Below are 26,596 nucleotides of genomic sequence, written 5' to 3'. Positions count from 1 at the left end.
TATTGGTTGGCTGGCAGTGTGTGGGGGGGTCATTAGTTATTGCATCTGGTCCTGATGTCAGCCATGGTGTAGCTTTATCTGGTTTTGGTGCTTTTCTGGACCTGGAGCTAAAACACAACTGAAGCCTAAATGTCACCTCTAGTTTGATCAAAATTCTGTCTTTGTGGTCAATAGACCCATGGCTTTGTTCCTCAGGTCATTTGATATGGGTCAGAACCTCATTGTCTTGGGGGACTTAATCCTTAAGGAAGTGGTCATGCAAAGGCTTGTATGGAACCATATAAGGCTATTTTCCGGCACCTTATTTCTCCTCTCAGGGGATCTAAACCACATAACTAGCAATATGAAAGATCAGAGGCATCTAAACTTCATGGCTAGCTACATGCTAGGGGAGGAAAGGTCCCCCTGGGATGAGGTCCTAGACTATAATAGCTGTTTTCTCAGTTTTGCCTATTGCTAGGTACCCCAGACTTTCTGCCCTTTTGGCATTCTATTCCTGGCCTGTCATTCCTGCTCTGTTCATGCCTTTCTAACTGCCTACCCTATTAGAATGGCATGGCCACATGAAAGTAACTGTTGGAAAACTCAGAGTCAAGAATAGATTAGCTACCTCAAAGGAAGTTAGATCCATGATTGAATTGAGGATAACATGACACCCTACTGCATTGGAACTTTAGGCTTCTCCCTTTAGTAGGTTTCTGGGTTTCTGGTGTAGTACTGTCATGGATGAGAACCAGCCAAATGGAGCAATTATAGGGAAATATGCCCCCCAAGAATCTGTTCCTTTCTTCTTGGCTATGGGTATAGAAAATTAAGAGTTAACTCTGAGGCTCAGTGTGTACTTTTGCTTCTCTGTTTAGCATGTTGGAAGTATCATGGGTATTTCAGAAGCTCAGGAAGGCTGCTGGCATGGCTCTTAGGTGATTCCAGAGGTACTGAGGACCTTTCCAAGGTGGTTGGGGGCCCCCTCTCTGCTCTCTGTATACTGTAGTTTCTGAGTATAGCCTGTGATGGGCCAGATGCTGTAACTATGTGCAGCCTGCAGCTTGGTCCCTTGCCTAAGGTGAGTAACTTTACTGCTGGGTCAGTGGTAAAGAACACCAACTTTGTTTTTTTTCTTTCTTGGACTGTTCCTGAGGGTTAGGGTGGAGAGCTGGGATAAGTTCATGTTTGGATGATTGAAATTCCAAGTCAACAATCCTTATCACAAATCATTAAGGTTATATGTATTTCAGAAATCAAAAATTTTGAGTTTTAGAAAGGCAATACAGTGCATGTGGAGTATTTTATACATACTGCCAGTAGGGTCTGGGGCAGCACTCGATAATCAAAATACATTATTTTTATGGAAAATATATGAATATTCACCATAAGTGTAGTAAACAGAGTCTGTTAATTGCCTTAGCTCAGTTCAGGTCATGTTTTACTACCAAATTATCTTTGAAAAAAATGGACTTTGAGAGCTTTTTAGATTTGGTGATTTTGGATAAAGGATTGTGGACCTGTAATTGTCATTGGTTTTACACTTTTAATCAACTTAACCCACAGGGGGAAAGGCACATTCTCAATGGATATTTCCTTGGAGAGGTTCTCTAATGAGGTATTGTGCAGGTAATGGACTCCTGCCTGTGTTCCTCTCAAGATCTCTTTTCTTTCCTATTCGTCTTTCTCTTCCTCTTGACAGAGATTCAAGTGGTTGTCTTTCTTACAGTGTTTTTCCTTATAGTATTCTTTACTTCTAATGTAGACTCTGAGACAACTGAAGAACCAAATGCTAAAGAATATACACATGACAAAGCCAAAAAGTCTATAATGCAGATAATCTATATTAATAAATGCTCACAAGATAGGACACATATTGATGATTTTATAAACTGCACTATTAAATCACTGTAGGTGAAAGAACTCCACAAATATGGGTTTCATTTTTTTTTTATCAGTTCTTAATCCTGCTGAATGTCTCTGACTTCAGGCCAAGGTCAAATATTTAGCATATCTGGCTGCCAGGAGTGGTTGATTGTCTTGGGGATTTTGTTAAATGTGCAGATTCCCGAAGTCCCAGACTTCGGGAATCAGCATTCTTTTTTTTTTTTTTCAATCTCACCCGATGATATTATTTCCATTGCTTTTTAGAGAGAGTGGAAGGGAGGGAGGGAAGGAGGGAGGATGAGCTCGGGGGCGGGGGAATCAATGTGAGAGAGAAACATCAACTGGTTGCCTCCCGTTTATATCCTGACCCAGGCTGAGGATCGAACCTGCAACCCAGGTACATGCCCTTGACCAGGAACCAAACCTGCTTCCCTTCAGTATGCAGACCAACGCTCTAACCACTGAGCTACTGGCCAGGATGTGAATATTAGCATTCTTAACGGATGAGCCCAGCAATTCACATGTTTAATAAGCGATATGCAGGGTTTCTTTGTCCATTTAAAGAACCAGTGCTTGGGTGAAGGTCAAACTTTGAAGGCTGTAATCCAGGCCTAGGTCAAATGAAGTAGCATGGGACTGATTTGTCTCTTAGGACAAGGTTCTTTTTGTTTAGTTTGGCCTGGATGGAAAATAGAAGAAAAAACTACTTAGTCATGCTTAGAAACAAACCGATCCAATGTGAGGGAGGAAAAATAATTTTCCTTCTACCCTTCTAGGTTTTTGGCTGAGATGCCCTTGTTATATAAGACACATTAACAGGAGAAGAACAAATAGATGTTGAATAAAATGTATACCTGGTGTACATGGGAAAGACCCAGGAAAACTGAGTAACTCCCTGAACTAGTCCAAGATATCACCTTAAATGCCATCTCCAGCTAAATATAAAAGATGTTGGGAGGGGAAGTGAGTTATGGGAGAAGACCAAAACAGCACAATAAAGAAGAATAAGGTTGTCATGCAGATTTAGTCCTTGCCTTCTACATGGAAGAGTTTCTAGATATTTAGTCATCCTTCTCTTCCTGGTACAGAGAGGGAGACACACTTACAAATAGAGATTTCCCTGATAAAAGTAAATGTTTCTTACAAAAGGGTAATAACTTCTACTCAGTTTCCAGAGCTTTTTCTGTGTCTGCTGTTTCTTAAAATAATCAATCTAGAATAATCCTCATGCCAAAGAGAGATTTTGGGAAGGCAAATTCTGTTTCCTTTGAAAATCAAAGGGAGGTATAGAGCCTAGGGCAGGCAATATTGATAGGGTTGCCAGATAAAATACAGAATGCCCAGTTAAGTGTGAATTTATAATAAACATTGAATAATGTTCTAATATAAGTTCAACCTAAATATTGCATGGAATATACCTATACTAAAACTTTATTTATTGTTTATGTGAAATTCACATTTAATTGGGCAGCCTATATTTTTATTTACTAAATCTGAATGCTGGGTATTGATTAACCTAACTTCCCTTATGGGAGGCAAACCATATGGCATTTGTACTTGTCTTGCATTGAAAGCTTCTCAGACAAGCTACTGGTGTTGTATTGAAGTTGAAGTGTTGAAAAGTTGAGTCTTGTTCTAGAGGTTAAGAGGAAGTGTTCCAGAGGCTAAAAGAACCTAAGCTTTCTCCATCTCCTAACCCCCAAACTTTTGTTCCCTCACTCTCCATCTCTGACCCTCTCCCTCCCCCCCGACATAAACACATGTAGATGCATGTACAAACATGTTTGTAAAACCACCTGTTTGCCTTTTTAAATTTTTATATTACATTTTCTGTGTTAAAGTTTGGTTATTATTATTATTATTAATATTAAAGTAACATTGTCTTACTGCATCTAGCATTTATTTTAATAATCACACTTTTTTTTAAGTAATCATACTTAATTCTTTTTCCATTGCAGATTTTTCTCCTCGCCTGCCCTCCATGTCCAGGAGCTATCGTGGTCTTCAAGTAAGGGAAAATTGTTTTTTGCTCTGTTGCCACTGCTATTCAGACTGTTTTGTCTGTTTGATAACCTAGGATGATGAGCTCATTGCTGTGAATACCTTGGACCTGCACCATTTTGTCTCTGAGCATCCCAAGGGACAAAAGTCTGTGAGGGCACAGTGAAACAGGCAAATGTTGTATGTGGAGATTTCGCTTTTGTCAAGTCCTGACAAATCCTTTTCAGCTATTTCTTGTGGTGGTGGTTTATGGCCAAGGCATGCTCCCTTGGAAGTTTGCCGCCTTCCTAAACTTTCTCTTGAGAGCAAACTGGCGCCCAGACATCTTCCCTTGTTTCAAGAATCTTTTCATTGTGGTCCTGCTGCTCCACTGAGGATATGTCTTCACTTTTAAGGCCTTTGTTTTTGTGTTTTTATATTTTTTCCCCTTAAAATTAAAATGAGAAGAAAAAAAATATTACCTTATTACAAGTTCTAGCTCTCTTAAAAATAGCAAGTATTAAATCTGTTAAAGTCTATTTCAGGCAAATCGTGTTTATCAGAAGGCAAATTTACTTAAGTAAAATTCTCAAGAGTCCCGGAACCCTCATTGTAACCGTGAGTTGTGACCATCTCATTTATCAAGCCTTTTATTAGAATTGCTAATGAGAAGCTAAATTGACGAAATTAATTTCATCTCTTTTCTGCTTCCTGGCCCCCATTTTGGAGCTGTTCCTGAGCACTGAAATGACCACAGGCCAGAGGGAAGGGACAGGAAGTAAAGAGCCCTGAAGATCCTTGGATAATTGAGAGTGGTGTAAATGGCTTTCTGATTTACTTAAGTCATTAAAGTGTTAGGTAGGGGGAAATATACCCTGTTATACCCTATTTGCTGCTTCAAATAGCTTCTTGGAATAGACACTTAGTCTCTTGGCTTTGGTGAGTAACTTTCTGCTTGATGAGGGGTAATGTATCCTGATTTCATATATCTCCTACTTGGACAACTCCTAAGCAAAAGGGGTATTTAACCCTGTTTCCTCCTTTGATTTCTGAAAATCAGCTCCATTTTTTAGTGTAATGTTTTCAAAGTAACATATATTAGTTTTATTTCCTTATTATGAAAGTAACAATTCTTATTATAGAAAATGCAGAGATACATAAAGAAAATAAACATCATCCTTAATTCTATCATCAAGAGATAATATTGGTTATTTTCTTTCTTTTCTTAATAAACAGAGATCCTCTTTAGAACTTTTACTGTAACTTTTCTAAACTTAATTCATTTTATATATATGTTTTATATGTAAAATACATAAATATAATTGCTGGATTTATTTTTTTATAGTGGTGGTTGTTTTTTCCTTTTCCTTGTTTTGTTTGGCTCCTCTAGCTTTCCATCCCACCCTTGTATATTACCAAACAAGTATGTCCTTCTATATTTTTTCCATGCTTATATGTGTATACACACACACAAACACATACAAACACACACATGAGTTTTTGCTGTTCATTATTTTACAAAAATAGAATTTTATACATAATTTAATACATCTTGCTTTTTTCACTCAATAGTATCTCATGAAAATCTAACCAAGTCTTTTGGTATAGCTCTTATTCTTTTAAAACAAGGGTGCAGCCCAGTGGTTGAGCGTTGACCTAGGATCCAGGTGACCGGGGTTCGATTCCCGGTCAGGGCACATGCCCTGGTTGTGGGCTCGGTCCCCAGTCAGGGTCGTGCAGGGGGCAGCCGATCAATGACTCTCTCATCATTGATGTTTCTCTCTCTCTCCCTCTCCTTTCCTCTCTCTGAAATCAATAAAGATATATATTTTAAAAATAAAATAATAAATAAATAAATAAATAAATAAATAAATAAATAAATAAATAAAAAACAAGGGTGCAGAAAATTTTATAGAGGCACAACAATTTTTTAGCCATTTTCCTACTAATGAACATTTACATTCATTCTTTCCAGATTTCTGCCACTATAATCAGTACTGAAATAAACATCATTATGCATATGAACTTATATATTACTGGTACTACACACACACAAACAAACACATGCATATATCAATGTTTATATATAAACGTATATGTATTTGTTAATTTAATATATTATTTATATTGATTATACATATAAAAGGCTGTTATAATTTACTTTTACCTCTTGTATGTAATATATGAAATTATCCCTTTCTTCATATCCTTACTAGCATAAGGTGTTATGGTTCTTTTATAATTTTCATAACTTAGTGTATGAATTTCCTTGACTACTAATGCATTTTATTATTATGTTGTTTTTTCCTCCCCAATTAAATTTCCCTTTTGAATTATCTGTTCATATTATCTGCCCATTTTCATGAGTTATTTATATTTTTCTTAATTTGTAAGACCTCTTTGAATATCTTTTATATTGGCCCTTTGTCTATCATTGTTAAAGAAAACCTCTCCAAAATCTGTATGTATTGGGTTTGCTGATAGTATATTTTTTCCACATAACTTTTTAACTTTTTCATATACAAATATGAATCTTTTATTAAGTAGGTTCTGGTTTCCAGTCTGGATTAAGACCATTTTCTTTTTTTTTTTTTAATTTTTTTTTTTTGTTTAAAATATCACAGATGTCCCTTTCCCTGTTCCATTCCACCCCATCCCACCCCCCTCCCCAGTCCCTCTCCCCACCATAGTCCGTGTCCTTGGGTTGTGCATATATGCATATAAATTCTTTGGTTACTCTCTCCCCATCCACCTACCCGCCCTCCTCCATCCCTCTGACATTCGTCAGTCTCATCTATGCTTCCATGTCACTGAATCTATTCTGTTCATCAGTTTATTAAGTTCTTTAGATTCCACGTATAAGTGAGATCATGTGATGTTTTTCTTTCTCTGCCTGGCTTATTTCACTTAGCATAATATTCTCCAGGTCCATCCATACTGTCCCAAAGGGTACGAGATTCTTCTTCTTTACAGCTGCGTAGTATTCCATGGTGTAAATGTTCCACAGCTTTTTAAGACCATTTTCTTAAAGGTAGATAACCAGTTGTAGTAGCATAATATATTAAATAATCCATACTTTTCCCTGTGAACCAAACTACCATCTTTGTCATCTCTTAAACTTTTTAAAAGTTAAATTTCTTGGAGGTGCAGGGTGGAAGGGTCAATGGGGAAAAACGGGAACATCTGTAATACTTTAAACAACAAAAATAAAAATAAAAATAAAATAAAAGAATCTTTTTTAAAAAAATTAAATTTATTGGGGTAACATTAGTTAATAAAATTATATAGGTTTCAGGTATAAAATTCTATAATGTATCATCTGTATATTGTATTGTGTGTTCACCATCCAAAGTCAAGTCTTTTTCCATCACCATTTATCCCTCCTTTACCCTCTTTTACCTACTCCCACCCACATTTTCCTATGGTAATTACCATACTGTTATCTGTCTGTGAGTTTATTTATTTATTTTTAAATTTTTACTTAATCCCTTCACCTTTTTCACTCAGCACCCACCCCCCTTCCCTCTGATAGCTGTCAGTCTGTTGTCTGTATCTATGTGTCTGTTTCTACTACTTTTTGTTTGTTAGTTTATTTTGTTCCACGTAGGAGTGACATCATGGTATTTGTCTTTCTCTGACTGGCTTATTTCACTTAGCATAATATTCTTCAGGTCCATCCATGCTGTTGCGAAAGGTAAGTTTTCCTTATTTTTTATGGCCAAGTAGTATTCCATTGTGTAAATGTATCACAGCTTTTTTATCCACTCATCTACTAATGGGCACTTGGGCTACTTCCAAATCTTGGCTATTATAAGTAGTGCTGCCATGAATATAGAGGTGCATATATTGTTTTGAATTAGTGTTTTGGGTTTCTTTGGATATATTCCCAGAGTATCATCCCTGGGTCATAAGGCTGTCCTATTTTATTTTTTGAAATAATTGCACACTGCTTTCCACAGTGGTTGCACCAATCTGCATTCCCTCCAACAGTACACGAGGATTCCCTTTTCTCTACATCCTCCCCAACACTTGTTGTTTGTTAATTTATTGATGGTAGCCATTCTGACAGGTGTGAGGTGATATCTCATTGTGGTTTTAATTTGCATTTCTCTGATGGTTAGTGACATTGAGCATCTTTTCATATTTCTCTTGGCCATCTTTGGAGAAATGTCTATTCAGGTCCTTTGTACATTTTTAAATTCAATTGTTTGTTTTATTGGTGTTAACTTGTATAAGTTCTTTATAAATTTTGGATATTAACCCCTTATCTGATGTATCATTGGCAAACATGTTCTCCCAGTCAGTGGGTTGTCTTTTCATTTTGTTGATGGCTTCCTTTGCTGTGGAAAAACTGTTTAGTGTGATGTAGTCCCATTTGTTTATTTTTTCTTTTGTTTCTGTTGCCCAAGGAAATATATCAGAAAAAAATATTGCTACAAGAAATGTCTGAGATTTTACTGCCTATGTTTTCTTTTAGGAATTTTATGGTTTCAAATCTAACATGAAAGTCTTTTATCCATTTTAAGTTTATTCTTGTGTATGGTGTAAGAAGGTGGTTTAGTTTCATTTTCAGCACTTATTTGTCCAATTTTATCAACACCATTTACTGAATAGACTATCTTTATTCCATTGTAAGTTATTACCTCCTTTGTCAAATATTAATTGACCATAAAGGTGTGGGTTTCTTTCTGGACTCTCTATTATGTTCCATTGACCTATATATATCTGTTTTGATGCCAATGCCATGCTGTTTTGATTACTATGGCCTTGTAGTATAGTTTCATATCAGGTAGCATGATTCCTCCAATTTTGTTCTTCTTTCTCAAGATTGCTGCAGCTACTTGGGGTCTTTTGTGGTTCCGTATAAATTTTTGGAACATTTGTTCTAGTTCTGTGAAATATGTCATTAGTATCTTGATAGGAATTGTATTGAATCTATAGATTGCTTTGCTTAATATGGACATTTTAATGATGTTAATTATTCCTATCCATGAGCACGGTTTGTGCTTCCACTTATTTGTATTTTCTTCATTTTTTTTTCTTCAATGTCTTATAATTTTCCTAGTACCAGTCTTTTATATCCTTGGTTAAATTCAATCCTATGTATTTTTTAATGCAATTGTAAATGGGATCGTTTTCTTAGTTTCCATTTCTGATACTTCATTATTGATGTCTAAAATGTGACTGATTTCTGGGTATTTATTTTGTATCCTCCTACTTTACTGAATCCATTTATCAGCTCTAGTAGTTTTTTTGTGTGTGTGTTTTTGGTGGAGTCTTTAGAGTTTTCTATATACCGTATCATGTCATGTTCAAATAATGAAAGTTTTACTTCTTCATTTCCAATTTGGATGCTTTTGATTTTTTCTTTGTCTGATCACTGTGGCTAAGACTTTAAGTACTATGTTGAATAAGAGTGGTGAACGTGGACATCCTTGTCTTGTCCCTGATCTTAAGGGAAACGCTTTTAGCTTTTGCCTGTTGAGTATGATGTTGGTTGCAGGTTTGTCATATGTGGCCTTTTGTTTTGTTGAGATATGTTCCCTTTATTCCCACTTTGCGGCAAGTTTTTGTCATAAATGGGTGCTGGAGTTTGTCGAATGTTTTTTTTTGGTTTTTTGTTTTTTGTTTTTTTGGCATCTCTTGATATGACCATGTGATTTTTATCCTTCATTTTGTTTATGTGATGTATCATGGTTATTGATTTGCAGATATTGTACCAGCCTTGCATCCCTAGGATAAATCCCACTTGGTAATGGTTTATGATCTTTTTAATGTATTGCTGGACCTGATTTGCTAATAATTTGAGGATTTTAGTGTCTATGTTCATCAGGGATATTGGCCTGTAATTTTCTTTCTTTGTATATTGTTGGCATTGGTTAGATAGCTTATTGTATTTAAATAGTTTCCACATTTACATAGAAATATTTTAAATGAGAATGGTTGCTTTATTTTGTTAAATACTTTTTCAATGTTTGTTGATCATGTTGTTGTTTTAAGTTTTTGATACAGTGAATTATGGTGATAGGTACATTACTGGAATAAGCCCTGCCAATCATAGTATATTATTATTTTGATACATTGCTTTATTCTATTTGTCAATCTTTGATATAGACCTTGGTCTCAGTGTTCATAAGATTGGAGTCATTTTTTTTCCATCAGGGTTAAGGGTTAAAATTATGGTGGCTGTGTGAAATGAACTGCAGAATGTTCTTTTTTTCTCCTCTGGCCGGAATACTTGAATTACTCTTAGAAATTATGTGTTTTTTAAAGATTACATAAAACTTAATGTGAAACCCATCTGGTCTTAGTGCCTTTTTCAGTTGGTAGACCTTTAATCACCTTTCCAATGTATTCTGTGTTAATTAGCCTATTCAAATCTTTTCGGGTCAACTTTGGTCATTTGTATTTTGCTGAGAAATTATCCATTTATTCGAAGTTTACGAATTTGTTGTCATGAGTTTAGTTGAGCAGGTTGCATATCCTCTTATTTTATAATTTTAGAATCTATCTTGTCATCTATAGCCATGTATTCTTTCTTGGGCTTAATTTTGTAGGTTTTTTTTGTTCTCTTTCTTATATATTATATTTTAGTCAGGTTAATAAGCACTTTATCTATTTTTGGTTGTTTTCTAGAACCCAATTTTTGATATATTTATCATTTTTACTTTATTATTTTTATGTATTTTTTTACTAAATTTTAAACTTTTTAATCTTTATTTTCTCTTCCTGGGTTTTCTTATCTCTCAAGATTTCTATTTATTCCTTTACTTTTCTCTTCTTTAATGATAGTTTTCTATTGTGCTTTCTTAACTTAATGTTTTCTCCATTTTATTACAGATTGATTGTGCCCATCATTTTTAAAATAAACTTTATATTTGAGATAATTACATAACATAATAAATACCATATCATATCATAATATTGATTTAGTTGTAAGAAAAATACAGAGAGATCTCTTGTACCCTTTACTTAATTTTCTCCAGTGGTAACCTCTTGCAAACCTATAGTACAATATCACAACCAGGATATTGACATTGATACACTCAAGGCACTGAACAGTTCCATCACCATGTGAATCTCTCCTGTTGTCCTTTTATAGTCACACCCACTACCTTCCCAGTTGACCCTGTCCCTAACCCCTGGCAACTAATCTGTTCTCCATGTCTCTAAGTTTGTCATTTCAAGAACATTAAATAAAGGGAATCATACAGTATGTCACCTTTGAGATTGCCTTTTTTAAAAAACTTAACATAATTCCTTGGAGATTCATCTAAGTTTTTACTACACACATCATTTTCATAGGCACATATTATTTCATTGTATAGAAATACCATTTTCAACGTGAAGTTCAAAATCAGTATTTTAGAAAGTAGATAGCTCTTAAAATAACTCTACTTTACATTAGTGTAGCTTGTTACTGTTTTGAAAGAACTTTGTCTTAAATGTTCTCATCTAATCCTTCAAATAATGCTGTGAGATAGGGAATACATTATCCACATTACAAAAAAAGCTGTTGGGGCCAAGAGATATTAAGTAACTTGGCTAAAATTACATAGTGGCAGAGTCAGGATTCTCATTCTTTCTTTTCCTGCTAATGCTCATATCAGGTTTACTGTGTTCCTAGGCACAGTGGGAATCACTTAATATGTATTATTTAATCCTTCCAACAAATGTATGTAGGGAGATACAAATAGTATCCCCAGTTAAAGCAAGAAAATGGAGATTCAGAAAGTGATCACTTACCGTGTGGCTGGTAAGTGATGCAGGTGGGATTTGATCCAATGTCTCTGTGACTCCTGAGATAGTGCTCCCAACCACTACCTTATGTGGTTTAAGTGAATATTTTCTGCTATTCTATTAGTATTTAAGGGGTTAAAACCACAAAAACATTCTATGTAAAATTTCATAAATCTGTTTATACACAGTTGGGCACTGCTGTGGTTTTTATGCCAGTGTGTTCTGTGAATTCACTGATGATAGCTATATACCCATCTCTGGGTTGTTTTTTCTATTGGCCCTTTACTACACCAGCCATCCATGAATTTGTCTGCTTCCCAGCTAAGCAGCGGCTGGCATGATCATGGTGGCATGCCCAGTCACTGCAGGAAAGGGGTATGGTGTGACCAGCAGGCCTCATGCCCCCTGCTGTGAAGGAACTAGCAATTCTCTTTGGAGTGAGGAATGGGTAGGATTCTCCACAGGGTTCCCATGGTACTCTTCACAAGAGGGAACGACCATTCCCCATTGTTCTAGCTGGGTCCTAGGGTGCTTCATTTATGTGCCCCTCAGTTGACATATCACCTGCTAAGTCTGCTGATAGAAAGTCTGCCTCAGCTGAAAGCATGCATTCAGAATATGGAGCTAAGACTGGAAGGGGTTCTACCTGGTCCACCACTATAGCAACCTAGGGCATGGTGCTCTTTTGATCTCTAATATCTCCATTTCTTAGAATTCCTGCCTGGCTGCCTTCTATCTCTGAAGGCCTCTTATCCTTCCTGTTCTTGGCTTCTCCTCTGTACATGCTCATATAGCAACACCAGAATTGTTTTGTTGTGTCTGTACATACAGTGCTATTCTGTATCTGTTTGAATCTGAGCTCTCTTATTTTTATTCATTTCCTCTTTTGAGCAGTTCCTTACTGAAGAGCTATCTACTAGCACCTTCAATATGCAAGCCACAGAATGACTTCTCTCACTTAGGTTTGATTAAAACCAGTATGTCCTCAGAGACCATTCTGTGCTTACTAATCCTGCTATTAACTTTGAAAAAAGTTACCTGTCTAATAGCATTTCTTTAGATATTGAGCATGCATTTAGGATAAAGTCTAGTGTATTAAATGGGAGGAGACTGAAAGTCATAGAAGTACAGTCTAGGTAGAAATACCATAGCTTTTATCAACCTGAAAAGTTTAGCTAAAGTGTATTTATTGGATCCAAGATGGTGGCAGATTGAGTGAAAACTACAATGACACTCTTCCAGGACCAAACTGGAATTACAACTAAAATATAGAAAATCCATCCTGAATAATTAACTGCAACTGAAGACGAGCTGGAGAGCACCCTCATAACCAAGGATGAAAAGTGGAGACCACTTAGAGACTGGTAGGAAGTGCAGAGGTGCAAGAGGGATGGCTGGGCTCCTACAGGCAGCAGCTGAAGGTCCAGAGGGATATCTCAGCTGTTGGGGGTTCCCATTGAGGACTCTGAGGTCTAAACCACAGGCTGGCTCCCCAGCCAAGAGCACCAGAACTGAGAAAGGTGACCACATAACATCTGGCTGTGAAAAGCAGCAGGGTTTCTGTCTGCCAGGGAGAGGTGGCTAGAAATGCAGGCATCCCCTTAAAGGGCCAATGCACAAAAGTTTCATGTGCAGCCACTCACCTTGGGTTCCAGTGGAGGGAAGGCAGAGTGGACTAGAGCTGTGTGAGAAGAATCCAGAGGGCTGGCTGGGGAAATAGATCTCAGACAGCACCCATCTGGACCCTATTGCTGAGTCATTCCCCCATAGGACAGAGGGCGCCTTTCTAAGGTAGACATTTACCTTCCAAGCAGCTTTGTCCTTGGCGGGGCAAGCCCCACCCTGCTGGAAAACCTCTGGCCGCACCCTGTGGAGTGTCTGTATCCTGAGGTTCATTACGAGACTGAATAACAGCCTCTGGGTGCTTTGATTCTTTGCTTGATTTGCTTCTGGACCTAGGGATTGGAAAACCAGACCTTGGTGCATATCTTGGTCCTGTCCAGACACACCCAGCCCTAGCAGAGGAAACCAGAAACTGTGGAGTGTAGAAAACTTCAAACAGTGTACTCAAAGCCAGTCACAAACAGCATCTGACATTGACCTGCACCAGAGACCACCCAAAAGACTGGGAGTCCTAGCAGATCTATCTAATACATAGAAATAAATCCAAACAGGCAGCCAAAAGGTGGGGAGACAAAAGAAAAAGCCCCAAACGAAAGAACAAAAGAATTCTCCAGAAAAAGAGCTAAATGAAATGGAGATAAGCAATCTATCAGATATAGAGTTCAGAATACAGGTTATAAGGATGCTCAACAGCATGAAAAAACATATAGAAACTATGAAGGAAATTAAGAATGACATAGTAGGAAAAAAAACATTGGAAGGAATGAACAGCAGGAAATTGAGGATCAGGTCAGCAAATTAGAGGACAGGGTAGAAAAAAATCACTCAATCAGAGAACCAAAATGAAAAAAAACAATTAAAAAACAGGAGGCAGTTTAAGGGAGCTGTCCGACAACATTAAATGTAACAATATTTGCATTATAAGAGTGCCAGGAGAAGTTGAAAGTAAGCAAGGGTTAGAGAACTTGTTTGAAGAAATGATGTCAGGAAACTTCCCTAACCTGGTCAAGGAAAAACTCACACAAGTTCAGGACACAGAGAGAGTCCCAAGCAAGAAGAACCCAAAGAGGCCCACGCCCAGACACATCATAATTAAAATGCCACAAATTCAAGACAAAGAGAGAATGTTAAAGGCAGCAAGAGAAAAGCAAGCTGTTATCTACAAAGGAGCTCCCATAAGGTTGTCAGTTGACTTCTCATCACAAACTTTACAGGCCAGGCTGGAATGGCATGATGTTTTCAAGGTAATGCAAAATAAAGATCTGAAATTAGAATACTCTATCCAGCAAGGCTGTCATTCAAAATGGATGGTGAAATAAAGAGCTTTCCAGACAAAAAAAGGCTAAAGGAATTTATCAGCACCAAACCAGCATTGCAGGAAATGTTAAAGGGACTGCTATAATAAGAAGTTCAAATGGAGAGAATGAGAAACATTGGCATAAAGAAATAAAATTGCCATAGATAAGTACCGTTCAATAATAACCTTAAATATGAGTGGATTAAATGTCCCAATCAAAAGACATAGGGTAGCTGAATGGATAAGAAAACAAGACCCCAAATAAATGCCGTCTACTAGAGACCTACCTCAGAACAAAAGACTCACACAGGCTGGGGAAAAACAAATAACTTCTGGAGGACTTTAAAGAGATCGACAGCAATACAGCCATAGTAGGGGACTTTAACACCCCACTGACTTTACTGGATAGATCTTCCAGACAAAAAATCAACAAGGAAACAATGACTCTAAATTACACACTAGATCAGATGGATTTAGTTGACATTTACTGAACATTCTACTCCAAAGCTGCAGAATAGGCATTCTCCTCAAGTGTACATGGGACATTCTCAAAGATATACCACATTAGGACACAAAACAAGTCCTACAAGTTCAGGAAGATTGAAATCATATCAAGAATCTTGGACATTTACACAATCGAATGCTATGCAGCTGTAAAAACGAAGGATCCCTTACCCTTGGAGACAGAATGGTGGGACCTGGAGAGTATTATGCTATGCATAATATGCCAGGAAGAGAAAGACAAGTATCACATGACCTTTCTTATATGAACAAAATAAACTGATAAACAAAATATAGATCCAGGGATATAGAAGCATTGAACAGACTGATGATTCTCAGAGGGAAGGCAGGTGGGTAAGTAGAGATTAACAAAAGGATTTGTATGCATATATGCATAACCCATGGACACAGACAATAGTGGGGTGAAGGTCTGGGGGGAGGGGTACAGGGTAGAAGGGATCAGTGGGTGAAAAAGGGACATTTGTAATGCTTTCAACATTAAAGATAAATTTTTAAAAAAATATCTTTATTGGAGTACACCTAATCATAATAGATTAGAGAATGTAAGTATTTGAATAACTACAAATATTATTTAATGCATGGAACATTTTATTGATAGATGAAGCATAATGTAATTTGTATTTAATCTTTCTGGTTTAGACATTATGTTTATGACTTAGGGTTATTATCAAAATGGAAATCCATTCTCAAATTTTAGCTAAAGATGGACAAGCTTAAAGATAGAAGCAAATAACTCAGTTTGCTTTGCACACTTAAACATTTTATTTGACATTATGGGATAGTCAAGAAGAAAGCAGGTCTGAAAATTGTGGGGATCAGAGATGTCACTAATTTGAAGAACTAGCCTACCCTGGTACCCAGTTCAAGCAAGGCAGGATATCCGGAGACTCTGATATACTTTTTCAGTGGGCTAATTCAGCACATCCAAGAGGTTCCTAAGACGTTATTTCTGAGCAGCTTAGAAACATCGCGATACTTAGCATCCAAGTAAAATTGAACATTTCTTCAGAGATAACAAAAAGAAGTTATCTGTCTCAGTTACCTGTAGGAAACATAGGCCGTCCCATAACATGAACCAGCCTGCTTCCTGAGTTCTTAATAAATAAGATTCCCTTTTGCAAACCAAAGGGAGAAGAAAGAGGGTTGTGTTGCAGTGTAGCCAGGTACTCCTCAGTTCCCCCTACATATCCCTGGTGTCTTCTCTTTTTCTCTCCTTGCCTTTTTCCTCTTTTTTTCCCCCCTTCATATTTTATTATAGAAAATTTCAAACACATATGTATTATGCGTATTACTCATTATGTATTTTAATCTGTGAATTGTCACTTCATGTTCTCTGCCCAGTTTTTATATAGGGGTGTTTTTCTTCTTGTTGATCTGCATAAGTTGTTTATATGTAAAGAGTGTTAATTCTTTATCACCTTTGCAGTAAATGTTTTCCCCAGAATGCTTTCTAAATTGTTGACAATGCTTTTAATGAAAATTTTATGCTTCGTTGCTTAAATTCATTGGTTTCCAAACCATATTCAGATCATGGTAGCTTCTTCCAGTGCTTTTATGCTTGAAGACTTTAAGACTTTTCCCATTCTAAGATCGGATAGACGATCTAGTTTTAAATCGTTTTAAAAATATGTAGCTGTCAGTTTATCTAAAATTCATTTTGTGAATATAATCAGGTGGGGATGTAACGTAATTCCCCCCAATTTTCATTTATTTGAGCATCATTTGTTGAATAACTTTTCCTATGATTATTCCTGTTACATTTTTATCATATATAAATTCTTATATATGCTAGGGTTTATTTGGGGGTTTGTTGTACTAGTGCATTGATGTTTCTGTTGGGTTCTCCACCATTTTCATACTCTAGTTGTTTGCAACAACTAGCAGGCCACATTTCTCTTTGTCAGTCTCCCCAGCTTTTTATTTGACCCACACTTTTTTCTTAGCTAGTCTGAATCATTTTTCCTTTCAAGTGAACTTAGAATGTTTTTATCATATTCTCCCCCAAAGTCCTATTAGTTTTGATCAGAATTATTTAAACCTAAAATTTCATTAGTATCATTACAATAGTGAGTTTCTCCATCCAGGAAAAGACATAGTATATTTATTAATTTATTCAAGTTTCCTTTTATGTTCTTTAGGGGTGAGTGTGTGTATATGTGTGTGTGTTCCACATATTTTTCATCAAAGTCATTCTTGGACAGTTTATAGTTTACAATGCCATTTGTTTATTCTATTTTTAACCTAATTATTAGTAGTACATAGGAAATATTTTTATTTATATGTTTATTTCATATTTGGCCACAGTGTTTAACACTTCTAATAGTTTTTCAGTTGCTTCACTTGGATTATATTGGAAATTAATAATATCAACTCCCATATGATAACTTTATCTCCTTTTACAGAGCAAAACTACCTCCACCCTTGTTTCAAGCCTGATTTTATTGGCTAGAACTTCCAGGACAATATAAATAATAGTGGTACTGGCAGGAATTCTTGCCTTACTTCTGATTTTTAAAAATATGTTTTTATTGAATTGAGAGAGGGAGAGAGAGAGATTGATGTGAGAGTGAAACATTGATCAGCTGTCTCCTGCACACCCCCAACTAGAGATCAGACACGCAATCCCAGGCATGTACCCTGACCAGGAATGGAACCAGCAACCTTTCGATGCATGAAACAATGCCCAACCAATTGAGCCACACTGGCCAAGGCCTTACTTCTGATTTTAATGGAAATGTTTCTAGTGTTTCACTATTGACTCTGATGGTGATAGTTGGTTTACATTAGATGTTTTTTATAATATTAAGGAATTCTTATTCTTAAATTCAATGTGCTTTTTAAAAATAAATCAGGAATGGTTGCTGAATTTAGCTAATGATTTTTGAGAATCTACTGATTCATTTGGGTTTTCTCCTTTGACCTCCCCATTTTATATGTTATATTAGTAGATTTCATAATAAAAAACCTTTCTTGGATTTCTAAGGTCAGATTTCCTTTTTTTCTGCATGCTTGGGAGAGATTCAAATTTGGCTTCCATACTATAAATGTGACTGATTTTGCTCTTTGTCATCTCCAATGTGAATTTTAATTCTGCTGTTACAATATTAATCTCTTTGTAATTCCTCCTTGCTTTGCTGAGTGCTCTTTTTACCCCAGTTTGTTGTCTTTCTTTCTCAATATGTTTTATTCTAATGGTTTTCTATACCTATTTTTATAGAGCCCATGTTTTCTTGCATTCTTTGAAGATGCAGTTTTTTAAAATATTTCTCCTGGTTCAGACACTAAATTCAGACTTTTATGCTTCCTCCAAGTCCATTTCTCTTCTGCAGCCAGAAGTTTTCATAGGAACCATACTGATTTGGGGGGCATGTTTATGCATATTTAAAGGAAGATTGATTTATTATTTGTCAAACAAAGGGCATGTGGATTGCCTTTGATTCCTCTCATGTTTAATTTGGGTCTACAAGAGACCTACTTTAGAACGAAAGAAACAAAAATTAAGAGAAGGAAAAAGACACGCTTGGCTGGCTGATTGATGCACATAGCTTCTAGCCCCATTCCCAGAATCTAGAGGCTTCATCTCATGTATTCTGCTGAATTCTTATGGAATCACTCTCACTATAGTACTAGGTCCTCTGATACTCTGAACAGATAAAATATGTGGAAAAACTACAATCTCCCACATGAATTGCTGCCTGAGTTTTACTTGTGAAATCTCCCACTGCCAGGATGTGATGAGACAGCACCAATGCCAACATATTACCCCTTCTGATTTGTGGGAGTAGAAGTCTCCAAATGGATGGAGACCCGTTTGGAAAATTGTCGATTTCCTTTGCAAGCAAAGTAGTAGCCCTGTAGTGATGATACAGTTGTCTGGTTTGCTGATTCCTCAGTGATGACCTCTTGATTTCTAAGCTATGAGGCTGATAGTGGCTGAAAGACTCAGTATCTTTCTGTTATCGATGGGAAGGGGCTTCTTGGGTGCTGCTGGAATAAGAATTTCTGGAGGCTCCCATGGGCGGATGAGGTTTTGTAGAAAGCTTTATTTCTGAGGAATTATACCCCTGAGTTTCCAAGGTCCCATTTCCCTTTGTCCCATCATAGAAGAAGTGTCTGTGGCTTCAGCAGAGTGAGGATGAAAGCCAGTGTCCAGAGTTTCTGCTCCATGTTGGAACAGTGTCCTGTTCAGCACCAGGCTAGCTTAATTTGTGTTCCCCGCTGTAGTCCATCAGTCAGTTATGTGTGGGGTATGCAGGGCCACATGGCTATGGAGGGAACATGGATGAATGCAAGAGAGCCATAAGAGCCCAGAGCCAAGAGCACCAAGAGCCAAGAGAGCCAATAGAGCGACTTCCTTTGTCTTGGGATTATGTATCCCCAAATTTTCGCAGGATTACAGTGGCCAATTACCTCTGTTCCCAGGTTTGATTGATAGCAAGCACCTCCCCGATATCACCCTGACCCATTGTGCATGTGCCCATCTTTCCGTTTTTCTAGTCTCTTCCCCCAGTGATCTGCAGAGCATGGGCCCGTGGTTCCCTGGGGAGTACAAAGTTGCACCTTCCTGGCAAAGCTGCCCAAATGGCCATACTTATAATGTCTGGCCTTCCTTTTGCTCCTTTCCTATTATTAGTAACTAGCTAATTACAAAGGTATCATTTCTATCTTGTTTCAGGTTTCTCCTGCATGAATTGACCACAGGTTGCTTTTTTCCCCTCATTTCATCAATAGCCTTGTAGTTAATGGAGACTTCTCCTAAATTCTCATGATAGGATGACTGTCAATCTAAGTTTTCAGTGATTTGGGGAGTTTTATCTTTTCCTGTATCTTCATAGGTATTTTAGTGGAAAGCTGGGAGAGGCTGTATTAGTGGCTGTTAGTTAAGTGCTCTTTTAAACTAGAAGTCTACTGTATATTTTCGTTTAGAGCAGAGGCCAAGAACCTTTTACTGTAAAGGACTAGATAGAAAACATTTTGGAAGTTGTGGATCATATTACCTCTGTTTTAACTAAATAACTGTTGTTGCAACATGAAAGCAGCATAGACAATATGTAAACAAATGAGTTTGGCTCTGTCCCAATAAAAATTTTATTTACAAAAACAGGAGGAACAGATGAAAAAGTTTTAGAGATGGATGATTGTGGTTGTTGCACAACAATGTGAATATAGCTAATGCCACTGAACTACATACTTAAAAACTGTTAAGATGGTAAAATTTATGTTATGTATTTTTTTACCATCCCCTCCAAACATAACAGGAGAACCATATTTTGCTGACCCCGAGTTTAGAGCAATTAAATCTAGCAGAAAGAGAGTGGGGGTGGGGCAAAGGGAAGGAGGGAGGAGGAAATTATATGAGTACAATACAGTGACTTTGTTAATAAGCTCAAAGATAGTGGGACAGATTTCTCAAGTATTTAAAAGGGATACTTTAGTGGGAGTGGGGTGGTATAGTTCTGGAAAGCAACAGTTCATCTTGATGACATCATCCCATGGTCTTTAGGGATAGAGATACTCAGAGTTCACAGTCACACTTTTTTTTTTTTTTTTCCATGAGAATCAGAGCAGGAATTTTCTACTCCCCAGGCTGGAGAAACCTCTCGAGCTGTCAGAAGTGTTCATATCAGATGCACCTTAAAAGCCAGCCAGTCCTTCCTTCTCAGTGACTGCTGACACTTCCTGTAGAAGATCTGGTCTCTTTCCAAAGCTAGAAAATCCTAACTTTTTAGTTAGTAACCACAACAGACTCACTGGATAAAAAAGAGCTGCCACTAGTCTGAGTCAGCTGGTTTTGCACCTTTTTGCCAAGATTCTTGTACTATTAGGACTCCTTATCAACTGGAGACCCAAGCCCTTCACATCTGGAAACAATGCTGTTTCAGGACCCTAAGTGCCTCTCTCAGTGATGTGGAGAGGATTTTCCTGTTTCCCAGCTCTAGCCTTGGCAGGCCTCAGCTTGACCAAGATCTTTAAAGAGCCTAAAGTCCTAATCCCATCTACTGGGGGTGCAGGTCTCTGGTGTGTTTCATGCTGTTCTTGGAGCACAGTTAGCATATCAATGTCCATTTATATTACCCCCCCCCCCCATCCAAAGATGAAGCTGGAGGAAAGCTAAGATCTCTGTGTTACAGCTGGGAGGTGGGGCTACAACTGAAGACACTATCATTCAGGTGAATTGCAGGCCTGTCTGCTGTGTCTGGGAGCAGCTCTGGGCAGCGCAGCATGGTTTGGAGTTCCCAGGTCTCCGGGTCTGTTATTTAGGCTGAAGAAAGGTGTCGTCATCATGGTAGCAAGCGCTCACTCCCCCTTCCCAGTCACCATGGATTCCACCACCACAAAGGACTCTGAGTGCAGTCGACCTCTTAGTTTTCAGCTTTCTCTTTGGCATCGTGGCTGCTGCTTTTAGAAGAGGGTGAAATTCTTGATTTCACAAGAGGCTGGGAGCCTCTTAGAGAAGCCAGCCTTTTGGAACTCTCCTCTGTCTGAGCTGGGATATTTTGAAGGAGTAGAGGAAGAAAAGAGAATGGCTGTTAAGATTTCCCCAGCTTTAGATTATGATCCGACAGTTTAGCTGTCTGGTGAACACCCACTGCTTAATATGCCTGGTTATCCAAGTGTGTGCTGCCAGGGTGGGGGGACTCATGGAGTGAATCACTGAGCTGTGCAGTTTGAATGGCAGAGGACTCTTTCCCCACCCTGCGCTGGTAAGAAAAGTGCATAGCAGAGAGCTGGCAGACATTCTCTGTCTCAAGGAAGTGTATGGTCCCCCTCCCCAAGAATGCTGAAACCCATAAATCTGCTCATTTTCATGTACACGTGGAGGGGAGTGGATCTGTGATGCAAGTTGGATTATTTGGTCATGACTACCTGCTGACTCAGTCTGGAGAGGCTTTTGAAGGAGATGAGATGAAATTTCATCTGTGTTGCAGACAGCAGGGAGTGCATTGCTGGATGGAGAGAGGACGGTAGGCTGGTGTGAGCCAAGGTAGGTACGGGATGCATGGGGTTGGTGAGGGGAATTAGAACAGCCTGACATGTGATCTTGGCATTGCAAGATTGATAACCTGTAAGTCTTTGGGCCACATGATATTACCAGAGTTTAGTAGCCCTGTGACCCTCTCTTTTTAGATCCCATTTATTATAATGTGTCAAATTTTTAAAGAATACAACTTTCCCCAGGGAGACTCATATCTCTAAGATCATTCTGTTTATGAGATGGGCTCAGGCTGAGCCACTTGTGTCTTAAATATCTCAGAATGGTATTACCATCTCAGCATCCCCTTTCACAGTGATCAACAGGTCAGCCACTCTGGAACCTTAAAAGGAACAGCTTTTTGGCTTAGCTTTGGACTCATTACGGATAAAGGTGTTTGGGAGACTGCCTCTGACTTGAGAAGCTTTATTAAGACTGTTCTTGGCAAGGGGGGAAAAGTTCTATATATGAATGCTGTCAGTTTAAAAGGTAGAGACCAGGGACCTAGAAAATCCACAGTAAATAAGCAGCAATCTAAGGAGACCAATTTCCTTTCTTATACAGAATGCTGCTCAGGTGTCTGCTTTCCTGGGAGCCATCTAATTGCCCAGTCATTGCCTTGAATCCATACATATTGTTTCCTTAATGCTTAGAAGAGGGAAGAAGCTTTCAGGTTGTTCACAGGTTTCTTCCCCTGCTACATAGACTGGAAGTTGCCTTTCTTCCTATGTGTACATATTCAATTTTGTTCTCTCCTTGGGAGCTTTGGCTTCTATGGTCTTAGCCCACATTTTCTGATTTACTCTTTTCATCTCACCAAATCCTGTCCCGGAAGTCTCTTAAGGTTCCTGGAGCAGGGACTACTTTTTTTTTCTTCCTCTTGGGCTGCTTTGCTTTAAACATGTGTTTGGATGTATATCATCTCTGGGTAAAAGGAGTGCTGAAGATTTAGGTAATTTTTCCCATCTGGGCATGCATGGAAAGCAGTATAGACTAGAGGAATAGTGGACTGATCATTTTTGGTCTCTTTTAACTTTATCAGCCCACCCAGTTTTTATGGAAGCCAAGTGAGAAATTTACTATGCTGTGTATTGGGCAAAAGCAATTCCAGAAAGAAAAAACCAGTACAGCATAATAGATAAGGTTTGGGTAAGATATGTAGGACCTGTGCAGTAGATAATGAAGAAGTAGAAATGTTTTGTTCTCATTATAAATGTAACCCATGATCACTGTGAGGAAAACATTGAACATAACAGAAAGCAATAATGATGGAAATAAGAATAACTGATAATTCTTCTGTTAATATGTTGGTATAATTTTCTCCCAGTTTTCTGTGTATCATATATCCATTTTTTTTAAATGAAATTATTCTATATATGCTACTTTGTGATATATTAAAAGTTGATAGACTGTGTTTGCCATGTCATTAAACATTCTTCTAAACATGATTTCTAATGAATTAATAGTATTTCATCATTTGGATGAACATAATATTGATGTATTCAAACAGTGCCCAAATGTCCATCAACATTTGGTTTGTTGGGTAGATATGTTTTGAAGGAATCTTGAATAGTGCAGTGGAAGTAGGAGATAAGATGAAATTAGGTTATAGCTATGGTTCTGAGCAAGTGTTAAGGTCTCAGCGTCCATTTCCCCATTTAAGAAAGAATGTTATGGATAGTAACTACTTCCTTGAGTGGTGGTGACAATAGATGAGGTGATCTATGTTAATTTCTTGGCATTCAACCTAATATAGACTTAAGTAATCCATAAATGTTAATCATCTATCACATTATCCTTGTCTTGATATTTTACCATCTGTGTGCTTATCTTACTGTTAGAATTAGGGTCCCAGGGAATGAAAATTGCTTTCATTCATATACATAGAATTTCAAAATGAAAACTGTGTTCAGATCAGTGACCCCTTTTGTTAGTTGAGTACCTTCCAGATGGTGGCTTTGGCCAACTTCCTGAACTTCACCTGAAAAAAGTTCTGGAGCCTCTGTAGTTCTGTGGCCCCATTTGGTCGTGAACAAGGAAGTGGGAAACCACCAGTTGCAACCACAGGCAAAACCAGCTAAGCCTTTCTGTTATATTTGTTTATTTTTGTTACTTGATTTTTATTTTCCAACTTTCATCCTGCCAATTTTCAAAGATACAAAAAAGTGAACAGGGTAGTATGCTGAAAACTTATATGACCTCCACCTAGATTCAGCAGGGGTTTTTTTATGCTTTCTGATGTGCAAGTTAAAAAATGGAAGATCCTAACTGCATTCTCTGCTACATGGTAGGCTTGTGCTACCATGGGCAAAAAGTGTACACTCACACAATGAGCAAAAAATGTACACTCTCAGATCAAGGGTTTATGGAAACAGAAGGTTGCAGTGGAAGGACCTGGGGTTCTGGGATAGCGGAAATAGAGCTATTGCTGGCTGAAAGGAAAGAGTAGATTCACATGCCCATCAATGTGAAAATGACTAATAACTTCTGATATATTTGTACAATTGAATAATATGCAGCAGGAAAAAACAGATGAGATAGTTACATGTATCAACATGGATAATTAAAAGAAAGCTATGTTGAGTGAAAATGTAATTTACAGAAGGATATATATATATATATATATATATATATATATATATATGTATACATACACACACACACACAATATCATTTATTTAAGGGGATAAACATGAAACAACAATGTATATGGTTTGTAAATACATACAAATGTAATAAACACATAAAACATAGAAAGGAATCCTACTACTCCATAATAAAGGTTCCCCCTAGTTAGGGAGTTGAGACAAATGATATTCAGGAAGGGTAAACAGGCTTCAACTGAATCAGTAATGTTCACATTTATTAAAACGGTATGGTGGATACAGAGATTCTTAATTCTTTTATACTTTCTGTGTGTTGGAAAATGTTAACATAGAAAACACTAGAATGAAAAAAGCATTGTTTAAAAGGCTTAGCACCTTGTATCACTTATTTCATATGTGTGAAAGCTGAGGATGGGGGAGTCCAGTTCTTTGCTTCTCATACATATTTTTGAATTTTATTTAATTATAGAGTAAAATTTATTATTTTTTGTGTACAGTTCTTTGAGATTTTTTCATTTTTATGCTAAAATACACAGCATAAAATGCAACATGTTAATTATTTTTAAGTGTTCAGTTTAGTGGTATTAAGTACATTCACATTGCTGTGCAACCATCACCACCGTTCATCTCCAGAACTATTTTTATCTTACAAAAACTGAAATTCTGTACCTGTTAAACACTGAATCCCATTCCCTCCTTTCCCTAGCCCCTAGCAACTACTTTTCTACTTTCTATCTATGATTTTCACTGTAGGTAGGTATACCTTATGTAAGTGTAATACAAGGTGAGCAAAAGTAGGTTTACAGTTGTGAGTACACAAAACAAAATTTATTCTTGTATTGTTATTTACTTATATATTATTTATGTTTCCATACAAATCCCTATAAACCTACTTTTGCCACCCTTGTATACTGTTTGTCTCTTGTGACTGGCCTATTTTCCTTAGCATAATGTCCTCAAGGTTCATCCATGTTGTGGCATGTGTCAGAATACTATTTCATTGTATGTGTATATAACACATTTGTTTATCCATTCATCTGTTGGTGGACACTTGAGTTGCTTCCGTATTTTAGCTATTGTGAATAATGCTGCTGCTACTAACATGGGTATACAAGTATATCACTTAGAGACCCTGATTTCAGTTTTGGGGGATATATACCCAGAAATGGAATTGCAGGATCATAGGGTAGTTCTAGTTTTAATTTTTGAAGAAATGCTGTATTGTTTTACGCAGGAGCTGTACGATCTTACATTTCTACCCATAGTGTACAAACATTCCAATGTCTTTATATCTTTGCCAACATTTGTTATTTTCTGGGTTTTTTTATGCTTTTAAAAATATATAATATATATTTAAGAACAGTTTATTGATTTTTAGAGAGAGAGGAAGGGAGAGGGAGAGAGAGAGAGAGAAACATCGATGTGAGAGTGCAAAATTGATTGGCTGCCTCCTGCACACCCCCCTACTGGGGATCAAGCCCACAACATGGGCATTTGCCCTTGACTAGGAATCAAACTGGTAACAATTTTAATGATGTGAGATGGTATCTCTTGGTTTTGATTTGCCTTTCATTTTCTGATTTCCCATGTGATTTCTTCTTTGATCCATTGGTTGTTTAAGAGTGCTAATTAATTTTCACAAATTTGTGAATTTTTTCATTTTACTTCTGTTACTGATTCTAACTTCATCCTGTTGTGGTTAAAGAATCTACTTTTTATGATACCTATCTTTTTTAATTCATTGAGTCTTTGTTGTTGTTGTTAATCCTCACCTGAGGATATTTTGTCCATTGCTTTTTAGAGAAAGTAGAAGGGAAGGTGGGAGGGGGAGAGAGAGAGAGAAAACTTCGATGTGAGAGAGACACATCGACTGGTTGCCTCCAACATGTGCCTTGACTGGGGGCAGGGAGCAAACCTGCAACCAAGGTATATGCCCGTGACTGGAAATCAAACCAAGCCCCCTTTGGTGCGCAGGCTGATGCTCTA

The 26,596-nt window shown here is 37.4% G+C and overlaps 1 protein-coding gene across 3 annotated transcripts in view; it reads left to right on the top strand.

Moving 5' to 3' along the window:
* TMEM164 (transmembrane protein 164) overlaps positions 1–26,596 on the top strand; it is a 174,415-nt gene that overhangs the window by 66,596 nt on the left and 81,223 nt on the right. For all 3 annotated transcript variants that reach the window (XM_087813644.1, XM_087813643.1, XM_016198282.2), the window contains one exon: positions 3,828–3,877. Coding sequence is in view for 2 of the 3 variants with exons in the window: in XM_087813643.1 (XP_087669769.1) it covers positions 3,828–3,877 (50 nt within the window). In the remaining variant the exon portion in view is untranslated. The remainder of the gene's footprint in view (positions 1–3,827; positions 3,878–26,596) is intronic.

Source organism: Miniopterus natalensis, chromosome X, assembly GCF_054644295.1.
Source record: "Miniopterus natalensis isolate mMinNat1 chromosome X, mMinNat1.hap1, whole genome shotgun sequence".
Lineage (NCBI taxonomy): Eukaryota > Metazoa > Chordata > Mammalia > Chiroptera > Miniopteridae > Miniopterus > Miniopterus natalensis.
The sequence above is the reverse complement of the archived record's forward strand: the minus strand, read 5'-3'. Positions and strand labels throughout refer to the sequence as shown.